The following is a 14,593-nucleotide window of genomic DNA, read 5'->3' as shown; positions in this document are numbered from 1 at the left end:
CTTAACTGCATTTTCTTCAATATAACGCTATATTGAATAACAGACAACAATATTTAATTCATTATTCATTTTTAATATGAATTCAGGAACTCAATGCCATCTGTGTGCAAGATTCTCAATAATATTCACACTGGCTCTTAGTATTTCACATCCTTCAGGGTCTACTTAAAATCCTGCTCTTATAAACCCAATCTAAAAAACACCGGCGAACACATCAAGCATACTTAGAACCAGGCAACTATGCTCCAGGTACAATGGTTGGAAATGTGAATCTAGTAAGTGATGTATAATCGACAGATAAGTGCATGCTTATAAAAATCTCTTTCACTCCTGTGCTCATGGGCACACATAATATTGCACCCAGTTTAGTCCTGTGTTCAAGTGCTATTTCGGGAGATATGCTATTCCCACTGCTGTTAAGCAGATCTCATTAAAAGTTGTCTCAAGCACATGTTTATCCCGATGTTGTTTATCCCGATTATCCTAACCATTTGTCTTAATATGCTGTTACCCGCTAATGTTCTCATTTAAATGTGTCACATAAAAAAAAAAAGTGATTTTAAAAAGCTAAATATAGTGTCAAACTGTAACCATTAATATAAGTATTTCCCCAGGAATATCTTAAAAATAATTAGCCATCTCTCCGTATTACACAGAGGGGCTGGTATAAGAGCGAGGAGGAGTACTATCTGCTCCTCTTCAGCGTTGCCGTCTGTGGACTACGCTTCATCAGCTTCAGCCTGGAGCATTGCTGGGCCCCTGGAGACCATGGTGGAGTTGTGCAGCTCTGCTGGCTATTTTCATACACCTTCTATCATCCTTTTTTCTACAATGGACCCATTATGACGTACAAAGATTACATAGAGCAGGTAAGACTGCCAACAAGGGTTCTCATGAATTGAACTGCAATTTAGTCTGAAATTGCCTCTCTTGTTTCTGTCTGGAGGAGGCCGATTGCGGCTCCTTAGTACAGGTGGAATCAGGTCACCTTTTTAAAACATATTAGACATCAGTGGTGGGATTTTTACAAGAGGAAATTAACTTGAATTTTGAACTTGATTTGTTTGTTGGTTCTTCTCTTAGTGAAGCTACAACCAGCAACACTTTACAACAATCTCACTCTCTACACTTGCAGATGCAGAGATCTTCTGAGGAGTGTGATGGAGACAAGTCTTTTTTTACTTACTTGGTGCTCAGATTAGGACGGATTATTCTGTGGTGGTGCATCGCAGAATACATGATCCATGTAATGTACATGCACTCCATCCAGTCCAATGAGACCTACTTAGAAATCCTTCCTCCCTGGGCCTTGGGTAAGTCTTTGTACTCTATGTATTTAAACTGTCATGTACAGTATAAATGTTAAATAGTTATTTGCTACTCACATTATTTATTTCACAAATTGAAGGCATACATCAGATAGACCATGTACCCTTGTATAACTTATTTGGGTTTTTGCAGGACACTGCTACAAAGTAATTAGTTAATTAATCAGTTTTTAAAAAGGAACATGTATTAACGCAGGTTTTAGGTAGACCTAAAGCTCCTCTGGGATTTTGAAGTTCTTTGCCAATTAATTCAATAATTACTTGTCATTTACTCACTCCCTGTTGTCCTATCTGCCCCCCCCCAGTTACCATTAGCAGATATTAAAACTGAATCATGATCATTTACTGGCCTCTTATTTTTGCAGTGCTGCTTAACTGTTAAAAATATGTTTGCCAAGTTCTAACATCAACTATTTATAGCTTCTCTGTTGCTCTTTTTGAAGTTTCTTCCCTATTTTTGCTCATTAAGAAATATATTTGGGGGGAAGTTTTCCCCTTTTTAGTACAGAGGGTTTAATAATACAGGGTGTTTGCTGTACAGATAATAAAGCCCTATGAGGCAAATTTGTGAATTTGGGCTATATAAATAAAAATGATATTATTAATAACACAGGGAAATTGTTTTTGGAAAGTAAAGAAGGTATCTTAAATCATTAAGATAAGAAATATTACTTTGACCTCCTTTTCCTCCCGTTACAGGAGGTCTGGCCCTGGCCCTCGTCCAGTTCTTCTTTGTAAAGTATCTGGTGCTGTTCGGCCTTCCATCCATGCTGGCGACTTTGGATAAACTAGTTCCCCCAAAGCTTCCCCGTTGTGTCAGCATCATGTACAGTTTCACAGGGATGTGGAGGTAAGATCACATAGAGGAAGAAAATCCAGTTAACACCACCGACATAGATAAAGTATAGCATTGGTCCGATAGCATTCCTTAACACTTCAATGACAAGAAAAAGCTAGCATTTCTGTGATTTTTGAAGAAAGGTTTGATTTAATGTCAAGGTCAATAAGTACTCACTGTGCGTTGTCAACAAGATTCAGACCGGGTACAGCGCATTGTCTCATCTTCTGTCATTCTGTCTGGCAATCAGAACAATAGGTCACCTCTGCACCAGGGACAATACATTATTATTATTATTTCAGGCTTGAGCTACAATGGCTTGTATTGCTGGGAGCATTCTTCACTTTCAGTAGCATCATTGCCGGAACAACAAATCAAATCATGAAACAAATCAAAACCTGTTAAGTGTTTAAATCCCCAAATAGATTGCCACTTAGAAATGTGTGTCAGTTTTGAAAAGGATCCGACAGATGCTGGTCTGTTGCTTTATAACACCAGCCAGAGTAACCGCATCAAAGCAAATCACACTCTATTTCTCTAGTTAAGTCAGTAATTTTGTAGTCTTGAGTTATCCTAATTATTTAAAGTGAGAGTTGTGCACCAGACAGGATTATAATCATAATACCAAACTTGTCACCTTAAGTTATCAAAATAAATTGGAGATATAACCTGGATAGCTTTCACCCCTTGCTACAAAAGTACCCCCCAAAAAAACACCCATCAATTAAATCTCTGTATTCAAACCACATTATTATACAAATACATCAAACTTCAATCAAAGTCTCTCACTCACAAAATGTCCATTAAATTAACAGAAACCAATTTCAAATCCAGAGTCTTGATGCGAAAATCAAATGCCCCTTAATTAAATAAACTGTCCAAGGAGACAATGAGCAGGACGAGGGGCAGTACAAAAATAGATGCAATTAGGCTGAGCGCAGAAGGGTGGACGAGGGGCTCTGCACATTAACCTGAGGCAGGACAATAGGTGAAGCCTGGAGAGTTGCAACAAAGGAGACTTATCGTAACATGTGTAGTTCCAACAAAGACAAGGAAGTCCACAGACGTATCCAATCAGGTTTAGAGATGTAGTGAATCATCCAAACCTGCTTCGGGGATTAGCACACTTCTAGCAGAACATTGTTGCACAGGGAAGACAAGGACATCCAGCCAACTGCTACTGGTTTACTTTTATATACCTTACAGTCTCTTCTTTTTCGAGCAAAAGTGTCCAGAAACTAGATTAAACCTTGAGTTATCCTCTCCTTTAGATGCTCTCACTCCTTTTTTTTGTTCTGCCCTGTGCTTTTGTCTGTTTCCCCTTCCCCCAGCTCACAGGTGTATCTGCTTTATCTCACCACCTTCCTTTCCTCTCAAGGCAAAAAGGGGCTTATTCTGTAGTTTTTATATTTTCCGTCCTCTGCTACGCTTGTTCATGAGTTTGTAGACACACAGACACCTCATACTGAATAATTGATGTCCTACCTACCTCTATAAAGTAAATGTCATGACGTTTGTTGCATTTATTAAGCTCATTTAACACTTTTGTGACCAAGCAAAGGAAAAGACCATGCCTGGTTTATGCTGAAGGGGTCACAATTGCTCTAGTTAAATGAGCACAGACATTGCAGTGCTTGTTAGATGGGAATAAGTGCCATTTGATGCTCGCTTTGATATACGCCCAGATACCAGTTTATCAGGTACACCTAGCTAAAACCAATGCAGTCTGATACAGCAGTCCTACAGTAAAAACTTCCTTTATTAAGGTTATATAGTTCATTTTTTGTTGTATTAGAATTTTGGAAGTTGCAGTTTGTGCATTATACTAACTGGTGTTTCTATTATTTTGTCCATCCTATTTATATCAATAAAAGCAGGCTAAATAACAGAAACATTTTTCTATATAATGCACAAACTACATTCTCCAAAACAATAATAAAGTTAAAGGATAAAGAACTCAAAAATACTTAACATAAGCTATTCAAATAATTAAAGAAATGATTAGATAAAATAGCAAGAACAAAGACAATAAAGTTGAATTAAAACCTTTCTTAATTATAACCTCCCTCATGGTAGGATTTAGACTGCATTAGTCTCAGCTAGATGTACCTAATAAACTGGCAATTGAGTATATGAACAAGATTTAAACAGAACAAACATGCAACTAAATGCAAACCTCATAATATACAATGTCGTCAGTCAAAGAAACAGTGATTGACTGTGAGTAAAATCTGGTTTCCCTCGTGGTTATTCTATAAAATAACCAGGGACTGTAGAGTTTTGTACCCCTTCCTCGTGGCCAAATTACTCTGTTCCCAAATGTTATTAACAAGGAGAGAATGCTCTCTTAATTCAGAGCACATATAACTGTGATGGAAGGCCGTGTGTCTGGTTTTGCAATAAAAAATGCACCGGCTGTAGACCAGATCGACCAATGTGCTGACACCGATGCACTCCAATCCGGCCTGTGTGTGTGCTGAGCTGGCCAATGTTGACAACATTGATGGAATGCATAAAGCTGTCCACTGACATTATTCACAAAACCGCTTCAGTTTATAGGCAACACAAAAAACAAGCAACGTTTTCTAATCTTCTTAATGACATGGAGTGCACACACAAACATGCATCCATCATACTCACTGCATATGAAGCCCAGAGCTCAGATGTTTCTTAGAAAGTGCTATGTTATTATGTAAATGTGTGACTCAATATTAATTTCTTTCCTTTTTTTTTTGTTCTCTCTCAGGCACTTTGACGAGGGTCTGTATCGATGGCTCATCAGGTAAGAGGCACTTCGTGAGCAGAGGACAGACTAATTCAGATGTTAATGCTTACTAAAAATGTGAAATGTCATCTAAATCAAATAATAACTCTAGAATGTCTGTCTGTCTGTCTTATCTGCCCACCTATCTAATCTAATGTCTATCTCTCTGTCCACCCATAGCTAGTTACACATATATATATAGCTTTATATCTATTTATAGATTTCATTGCCTCATATTTTGAATAGCGTGCCGTGAATTTATTCACACTTTATCTGTTATTCTTTTGCACACTTACTGTAAAGAGCTCATTTCCTGCAGGGCAATGAACTTGTCAGTGCCATTCTCCAGCTGCCGGCCCACTTGTTCCATCATAATGGACAAGGATGCCGCATTTGCATGTAGGCTTTCTCATGATTATGAGGTTGGATGCTGTTGGTGAATAGTTCTTCTGTTGTGTTACTATTCCCCGCACCCTGGAGAAATGCCTCCTTGTTTAATATGTGCATATGTAATGAGACTATTATGTGCTTGCTCACTTGTACTTTGGAGAACGTACGTTATTAGTTTGTCTGCTTTTTAATGACGCACACTTGGATGAATGCTGCCTATTGGGAGGCCATGGTTCACTTGGGAGACGCGGGATGCTACATTAAGGCGACGCTACAGTTTCACGCTTGTCAGATAAACACACTGGTATTCTGTGAAAATGTTCCCTTGTCCCAGTTGTTGTTTGCTAATTAGGTTTTGTGTTGACACGTTTGATGGCGTACGTGTACACCTGCTTTTTCAGGTGTTGAATATTAGTTTAGAATTAAATTTGAATGCTGCAAAGCTGGCTACAGAGGCTACAATTTATTTGATTTATATAGCAGATTTTGAAGGGACAGTTCATCCCAAAATCAAAAAATACGTATTTTTTCTCTTACATGTAGTGCTTTTTACCAATCAGAATATGTTGGTGTGAGTTGCCTAGTCTTTTAGATATGGGCTGTTGAGATGTCTGCCTTCTCTCCAATGTAATGGGACTAGATGTCACAAGGCTTGTGGTTCTCAAAGCAACAAAAAGATAGATTTGAAGAACTCAAGAGCAATGTCTCTTTCAAAAAAACATTACCCAGTTAGTCAAGATAATCACAGACATTGTTGTGGGCAGTTTCATGTAGTAACTGTGGTTAAAAGAAAATAACTCCTACCTGAAACTGCTCTGTATTATATGTTTGTCTGGTTTGGGGCTGAACTGTGCCCTTTAAATTGCAAATGCAAGTTGCCATTTTCATCAGTGTCCTTTGAAAATTGTTTTATCCTGCTTAATGGCATCGCTTGCAATTATCCCGATGCAGATGCGAAATGATACCCATGAAACAATGCCCCGACGTTCCTTCTCGTGGAAGTGCTTTTAAAGAGGTTTTAATGCAGTTCTGAAATTCTGTTGAAATGGTCTGAAGAGCGCTGGATGAGTGCGTAGGTGTTAAATGATGTGCTCTGCATGACACCCCGTCTCCCTGAGCAGCTAAGTGGCTCATTCTGAACCGTTACATTACCCTTTCCTGGGTCTGTATGCCACTGTGCCTCAGGTTCTCTGTTTCATAGTTATCAACCAACACAAGAGCTCTCACTGGTTTGATTGAGTTATTGCTGCTACACACGAGGAGGAGCATTCGCTTATACATTTACTGGTGGAAAATAGTTTAGAATACTATTTATGTTATGATAAATAAATAAGCTTGGGCTTGGATTGAGCTGTTTGTGTCTCACAGTTTCCTGGCAGTCCAATCCCAGTCTCTAAACCTTACATGTTGTCTACACCATCTGCTGTCAGTAGTTCGGTGTTACATAACACATTGATTACTCATATTTCGCAGTAATGTACGTCTCACAGTTATCATATTTCGATTAACATCTGTTTAGCATCCCTCTACATCTAATTAATTTAAATAGACTGATAGATACTCAGCATGTTGAGGTATTCAGTTTGCTCTTGCTCTTACATTCTCCATCTGCTTCTGCACCTACTTTCATCCTCCAATACGGCCAAGCTGGCCACTCTATTTAAGGCTCAGAAAATGCTGGCTCATCTTTCAGGAACATTGATTATCCACAGGGTGGCTGAGATAATTAGTTCTCAGCTCAGCAACACTAGACGGAACGTGTTTGTTTGCTTTCTAAGTGTGTTGGAGTGATGTAGCATGTTGAGACTCTCTGCTCCTCGGGGACGGCCGAGGTTCTCATAATATCTGAGACCATTTGTCTTCACGGCATGCACCACAATCTTAACGGATTCACCTCATGTGGGCTATCACATGAATACACGGCTGCTATTTTTAGATCACATTAAGTGTAATCTCGTTTAATCCACAGTGGAACTAAATGCATGCGTTATGTGCTAGATATACAGTATATATATATATTTTTAAATAAAACCAGACAGGTTCCTGTTTTCAACCAAAACAGGAACTAGCTGAAGTGGTAAATTTGACATAGAAATTGGCTTAAATGTGTGTCAAGGTTCTGGTGCAAATCACACAAACCACTTTGGAATAATTAACCCAATTACAGCAACAATAACAACAGGATCGGACACACTGGACATGATCATGATATGATAATTTGTGTTCTTTGCAGGTCATTAGTGCTTTGTTGTGCCATTTTCAACCCCCCTTTACATCTGCTCTACTAACTAGCTTCAGTATATCTGTGTCTTGTCTGTTATTATCAACATTCATTTACTGTTTTCTTTGGGTTGAACATGTAATAGTCTCCTTTCAAGAGCTGTAATGTTTTATTCCTTCTGTTTAAAGCTTTATTATCTGTTATGAACTCTTTTCCAGATACATCTACGTGCCGTTGGGGGGCTCGCGGCATGGTCATCTTTACAAAATGTTTTCAACTGGCCTCGCGTTCGGCTTCGTCTGCCTCTGGCACGGCGGCCATGACTACTTACAGTACTGGGCCCTGATGAATTGGGCTGGAGTTGTGGTGGAAAATGGACTGAAGTCTCTCTTTCACTCCTCGTTTATTCACTCCATTGTTGTAAGTTTGAAATTTCCAAATCCAATTTATCTCTGATATAATTCCCTGGTTATTCCATCAATTGGATTTTCAGTTAAGATGTGTGAACGTGTTGAAATCCTTCCTGTAGCGAGAAATAAAGAGGTAATTTAACCTGATCTAATAAGAGATGACGCCTGGAGCTGCTACAGTAAATACAGACAGGAGACAGACTGGATGGATCCTGTCAAATCTATTTGGCATGTAGAGTTAACGGCCAACATTTATTTGAGTTAAAAGTCTGTTTCCAATAACAATAGAAAACATTCATCTAGCTTCTTTGGACTCAAGCTTTGGGAGAAGGTTCATGTTCTTAAAATAGTAATAAAGCCTGATGGCAGACGGTGTAATCCTTCCAGTTTATAGCCACACAGTTCATTAGTAGCAGGTGCTTTGCTGCTCTTTGTCAATCACATTTACGATGAAAATCTCTCGTGGTTCTCTCTCAATTTATTTATTAATCTATTTACTGATTTCCCAGAAGCAGAATTTCTCTGCAGCGATGGAGAGGCGCTGCATTGCCTTTCTGTCTGCCTTCTCCACTGCCATGCTCATCCTCTCTAATTTGGTGTTTCTTGGGGGAATACATGTTGGCAGAATCTTCTGGAAGCGTGTCTTCATTCAAGGTAAACCGTCCGACACCACACTCACTCAGTAGGATTTCTGTGAGCCCTTTAGTTTGCGGGATGGTTTCAGATGGCATTCATAAATTTGTTTCGGTTGTAGAGTACTATCAGTCATGTCTTTTCATATGACTGTTCAGTTGCATCGTGGGACATTTCACCTCCTCCTACGTGGTGGCAGTGATGGAGAGGCCAACTCACACAGGTGGAGAATAAAATCATAAATAGGATTAAATAAAATTCTGCTGTTCAATAGGTTTGTATATTTAGCATAGTTTTCATTGGATGTTGAGGTTCTAGTTATAATGATGATGATGATGATTATAATATTATTTTTTATTTATATGGCACTTTTACAAAACAATGTTTCCAAGGTGCCTTCCAGGGTAGAAACAACAAACAGAATCATGAAAATGTTAATCATAAAAACTATAAAAATCCATAGCAAGATACACAAAACTATAATTAAAATCAAGCAATATGACGTTAAACATAGTCAAAACAAAACAATTGAAATAAAAATAAATAAAACAAATGGTAAGGCGAGGTAAAGTTCATAGGAAGACTAGACTTTAAAAGTGCGTAGTAAGAGGAGGTCGTACTGGGCCATCTGATGCATCTGCATGGGCGAACTCTCCCCAATAGAGAGACATCTGCTCTGTGCTTGTGCCAGTCCCCGATTTGCTCCCTGTGTCTTTATTTGGCTCATTTAGTACCTAAAGCAAGATGGCAGGCCCTCCTAAAAGCCTGTCTCCTCATGATAAGCAGTCTGAGCTGCACTCGCCACTGGGGTGGGCGCCGGATCAGCGCCGAGAGCTAAGCTCAGCGCTGAAACTTCATCATATAATATTATTATATATATGTTTTTAACAAGAACTGTTAATTAATGCTGAATTAAAATGCAGAGTTTACTCATTTTTAAAGCAGCATTAATTGATTTGTTTCACCACTTGGGGTCCGGGAATCAAACCAAGACCTAGAAACTAAACATATGAATCTCAGTTTGCCTTAATGAAAATCCATTCGGACCATATAATAGTAAAAATAAAGATATAACATGGCACCGCCTGATGCTTACTTAGAATGTTTAAAGAGATCATTGAACAAACCACTTAATCATTTTGTTGCACTTGTGGTTTTGTACTTTGAGTTGAAATGAAATGGATCCACCATAAAGGCCTGAGGCAGTCTCCTTGTGTCTGCATGTGTCTGCACAATAAAACACTGAGGGGGAGCTGCGGTTTGCTTCATTAACATGAGATCAATGCTTATAAATCAGCCTGTCTGTGGCTTTTACGGGTGCAGGCAGTGGTGTAATTGCACTCTTTGACCTCTCTGGTGAAACAAAAAACAAATTTCAGATCACACTGCCCTTGTATATGTTGACTGAGGTGTTTGTTATCTTCACGAGCCTCCCAATAGCCCCAATGTAAGAATAATCTAAAGTCTTTTTGCTGAATTGACATAGAAGGTTGTTAAAATGTCAACATACCAGTAGACACGATGTGTAGTATTAATTCAAAAAGAAAATGAAGCGTCACGTTATGTTAGCTGGAATGAAAACTGTTTGTTTTACTCCAGTAGACTTTTGAATGTCATTTAATGTCTGTTTAAGTACAATTGCAGTACTTTTACCTGAGTAGGACGTTGATTTGGTTCTGTCTTTGGTTGCCATTAGTATCACCTCTAAGATGCTAAGATGATGATGTTTAGCAGGTTTAGCTAATGTGTAGCATGTGAGAATGCAAGTATTTGCTTATAAGCACAAAGTACAGCTGTGGATAACGGGAATGTCAGTAGTTTGTGCAGGTATTTAGTCTAGTCAAGTATTGGACAAATTACAATTTTGACCTGAAGATGGCGCTAGATGAAAATTTAGCGTTCACCAAAGGGATCTCAATTCATCCTGAGGGGAACAAAAATGTCTGTACCAAAGGTCATATTAATCCAATATTTAGATATTTCAGTCAAAGACAGACAGAACTTTCCCTACAGCGATGCCATTAGCATGGCTAATAAAAACATTCGCTAATTTGCTGACCCACACATGGGTTGTCATCGGTCTAATGATTACGTATCCATCGACGTAGAAGAGGAGGAGCTCAACCAACAAGCTCAGTACTTATGATCACTAAGCAGTTTTATATTTAGTCTCGAGTTGCCTCTCTGCAAGTTTCACCTCATTTGAACGCAAAGTACTCTGTTAATCAAGCGGCAAAAGAAACTGTGGTGTAATTATAGATCTGGTTGATTAGAGTCATGGTAACATGCAGCTGGAAGACATCTTTTTTTCTTCACTCTCTTTGCCAAGATGTATTAATAAGTAGCAACAACTGTTACGTTCCGAAATGGCAAAGATCCGACACACTTCTTAGTTGTTGACTAGCGGTTTAAGCTTCCTCTAAGTTCTGCTTTTCACTCTGATAGTAACAGCAAAGGTTAGACTGCTGGTTGGGGACTATATTTCACACTTAGGGCTTTCATTAAATTTACATAACTGCAAAGACAAAACGCTGGAACCTCTTGAAACTGCAAAGCTTGCTCGTTGTGCACGCCGGGCCCCCGAGCTAAAAGGCTTTGTATGATGGATTTAGATGTCAGAAATGCATCATATTTGTAATTTCTCAGGAGCATTTCTAACGTAATTAAAGCAAACATAAATAATTAGCTGGCATTTACTGGAAATTATGCAAATGATCTGCAAACTAACAGTTTGTGTTGCGCGAACTTCACAACACAAAGCGTAATGTCAGCATGGCATAAATATTTATCAGCAAAAAAAAAATATGTCTTTTCTATTCATAGCCTTTTCTGTCCCGCAGACAGGAAACGGACAGTACAGCTGTGCATAAAGCAGCCCCTGTGTGTGTGTGAGTGTGTGTGAATTAGATTTTGACATGAATGGGAAAGAATAGACCATTGAAAAGCATTGTGGGTGCAGGTGCAGGTTACTGAGATAATCTGGAGGCAAGCCAGATGGGGAGGAGGTGCAGACAGCTGTCTTTACCTGCCTGCTCAACGCTCTAAGACACGGCTATAAATAGAAAGAGAGTAACTGTAACCTAACACAGTATAGTACAGAGAATTAACCAGACTGTCTACTACTCTGTCTCTCTAGCTCCTGTAAAAGAATGCAAGTCTTTCTAGTATTTAACTGGTAAAGCATCAGAACACAGCAGTCTAAATATTTCCTGTTGCAGATGAATACATTGGTTTTCCTTTCTCTTCAGGCTGGTCTACCATTGCTCCTCCTATGCTGGCTTTCCTCTACTGCTTTGCTCAGATTGGACTTGAGTGGACTTCTCACCCACCTTGAGTGCCCTTGACTTTCTAATCGGAGCGAGAATCCCTGCTACCAGACGACCAGAGCAACCTGCTGAGTCCAGTTCCTTGTTCCCTCAGCAGCCATGAGAGCCAACCCGGCTCACAGCCACAGAACCCGTCCAAACCTGGCTGAAGTGAAGCTGAGCAGCCACTTTTTTCACAACCTGCAAGACCAGGCAAAATCGGTCTGTAAGCTAGGACTTAAAGGATCAGTGCTGGTTCTTTTGAAGGAGAGAGAGTTTCACGTGCAAACAAACTGCAGGCCAGTCTCTGATAGGAGCCCTGACAGCATGTTTTCTACCCAACAAGCTTCACTGAATCACTGTTATTCTAAGGAACAGTAAAATGAAAATACAGCCCTGAATCTGTCTTCGTTTGTGGCTCTGATAAGGTATTGCTCAGTGGTGCGGTAAGCCGGAGAAATGCTAATTTCATATTTACTGTCCTCCTTTAGCTCGCCACCAAAGCAGTTGTGTATTCAGAGGTAGATAGAAAGCACAGAAGACTGAATGGAGCAGCAGGAACCTGATCAGTGTCACTATTCCCCCCCTTACATATGCAACCTGGGTGAAGTAGAATCACGCTGATATTATAAGTTGTAATAGCTTAATAGAGACAAAACACTTTTGATTTAGATTTTTCAAGTACGTGGAAATGTTTTAATGCTAATGTCTTGATATATAATGCCACATATCTCCAAAATGTCAACTGTACGATACCTCAGTTTACGTTTGGATTAAAACCTTGTATTTCAAGTTTCCTGATTATAAATATGCATCCATGTTCTAATGGATAACTTTACTGTACCTGCTGTAATAGTTCATTCAGTTTCTTTGCTCCATACATTCAGGTCTAGAGTCTCTGGGTATTTTGAGAAACTCCTTTAACATCAACCCATAAAGCTCTTCCAGAACTTGTTTTCAACTTTTCATTAAAAACAGCTTTATTTTAATTGTGACAATTCATTATACAGAGAGTATTGAAGGCACTTCTATGAATATTTTTAAGTGTATTTTTCCTTTCTAAAAATCCTGTGAATACCAAAAGCAAAAATGGTTTTGTCCTTGTCTCAATACTTTCTGACTTCCCTTCCCTGTGTTTGGCACTCTGCCCAAAGATCATTTACTTTCACAAATATATGTTGTTTTCAATTTTTTGTGATTTCCTAAAAAATCTGGGCACTGTAGTTCTTAGCAGATATCACTCACACAACAATAAATAGTGTATTTGTTGGACTGTTTTCAGCTGCGGATAAATACACATTTGGTGCATTAGTGAGTATTTACAGTGTTATGTGAGATCACCATAAACTACAGTGCCAAGATCATATTAACATTGATAAAAAAATGATTTAATACAATCAGAGAAACAGAAATAAAACTCAGTGATATTTCAATTGAGTTTGTTGTTATTGTTCTTTTCATGGTATTCATTGACAAGAAGAACAAGTATACTATATTAAATAATATGCCAAAGAGGTTCTATTGGAATGACATATGAAGCTTTCCCATCACAACTAGCTTTAGAGCTGCATTGGTTAGTCAATTAACCAATAAATCAATCAGAGAAAATGTATTGTTGAATAGTTAGAAATTTGATTGTTACTTTATTTTTTTATGGCAAAAATGTCGAACCTTTCCTTGTTATATCAGGAAAATAATCTACATATGAATCAATAATAAAAAGTTTATATTTAGGGTCATCAGGTTGAGGCGGTCCCACCAGGATGGTGAGTCTGATGACCTGATGTAATGGGGGGAAAAAAACTTTTAGAGAGAGTTTTACCAATGAGCCATTAAATTGTCACACCAAAAGTATAAAATAAACAATTCTTGGTGAATAGTCACACATCTTTAAGGCTTTTGCATTTACATTTCAGATCACAATAAATCATTTAATCTGTAGTCCAGTTAAGGATGACTAGTTTTTCGCCAGTCCCTAAGAAGACAAAGTGAAAGAAAGCTACTTTAAAAAGCTTATGTGCATTTTATCCTTTGTCTTTTCAGCTTAGAAAGTGTTATGTGGCAAAAACAATCTGATCCTCTTACTGTTCACAGTGAACAGTACGGAGAGCAATCAGCTACAGGGCACGGCTTCCGAGGAGATTAGTTTAAGAATGAATGAATTTTAAATCAGAGGTGTCATCGCAGAGGGATCCGTCATTAATATAAAACTCTCACGTTGCCTTTGGTTGTTTGTTATTGTAACGCAATAAAAAAAATTGACCAATGTTCCCATGGTTTCAAACAGTGAACTGTCAATTCTGAGTAACTGAACTGCGTAATCTGGAGTCTGTTTGTGGAGAGCCTCGAGTGGCTCCATTAGTTGATTTCTGTTCTTGGGATTATCACATCTGTGGCACCTTAATAGGATCAGTGTGAGCGATGGGGGGTCAGCGAGGAATCCGCTTAAATGAGGACCAAACTGTGGTTTATCTGACGTAAGTAGATCAGCAGGAGAATATACGCCTGCTGAGTGACACGCTCTCAGTGAAGCGCCCTTATCTCTGCCAGGGGAGCTAAAACACAAAGACTGACAGATGAATGGATGCTTTACGGCGCTATGCATTCCCCAAAGAGATACAATGAACAGTATGTATAAAATATTTATTATGAATAGTACAGTATGTCACAGTTCATAACAAAGAGTTCCCATTGTGCTTGAAAT

At 38.7% G+C, this 14,593-nt stretch overlaps 1 protein-coding gene across 1 annotated transcript in view; it reads left to right on the top strand.

Moving 5' to 3' along the window:
• hhat (hedgehog acyltransferase) overlaps positions 1–13,272 on the top strand; it is a 15,680-nt gene extending 2,408 nt beyond the window's left edge. The window contains exons 6-12 of the mRNA XM_054600454.1: positions 657–869; positions 1,136–1,313; positions 2,028–2,178; positions 4,913–4,948; positions 7,760–7,961; positions 8,461–8,605; positions 11,833–13,272. Coding sequence (XP_054456429.1) covers positions 657–869; positions 1,136–1,313; positions 2,028–2,178; positions 4,913–4,948; positions 7,760–7,961; positions 8,461–8,605; positions 11,833–11,918 — 1,011 coding nt within the window. The 3' untranslated portion in view covers positions 11,919–13,272. The remainder of the gene's footprint in view (positions 1–656; positions 870–1,135; positions 1,314–2,027; positions 2,179–4,912; positions 4,949–7,759; positions 7,962–8,460; positions 8,606–11,832) is intronic.
• Positions 13,273–14,593: the final 1,321 nt, after the last annotated feature.

This window comes from Anoplopoma fimbria, chromosome 6 (genome assembly GCF_027596085.1).
Source record: "Anoplopoma fimbria isolate UVic2021 breed Golden Eagle Sablefish chromosome 6, Afim_UVic_2022, whole genome shotgun sequence".
NCBI classification, from domain to species: Eukaryota; Metazoa; Chordata; class Actinopteri; order Perciformes; family Anoplopomatidae; genus Anoplopoma; species Anoplopoma fimbria.
Note: the sequence above shows the minus strand (reverse complement) of the source record. Positions and strands in the feature narration are given on the sequence as shown.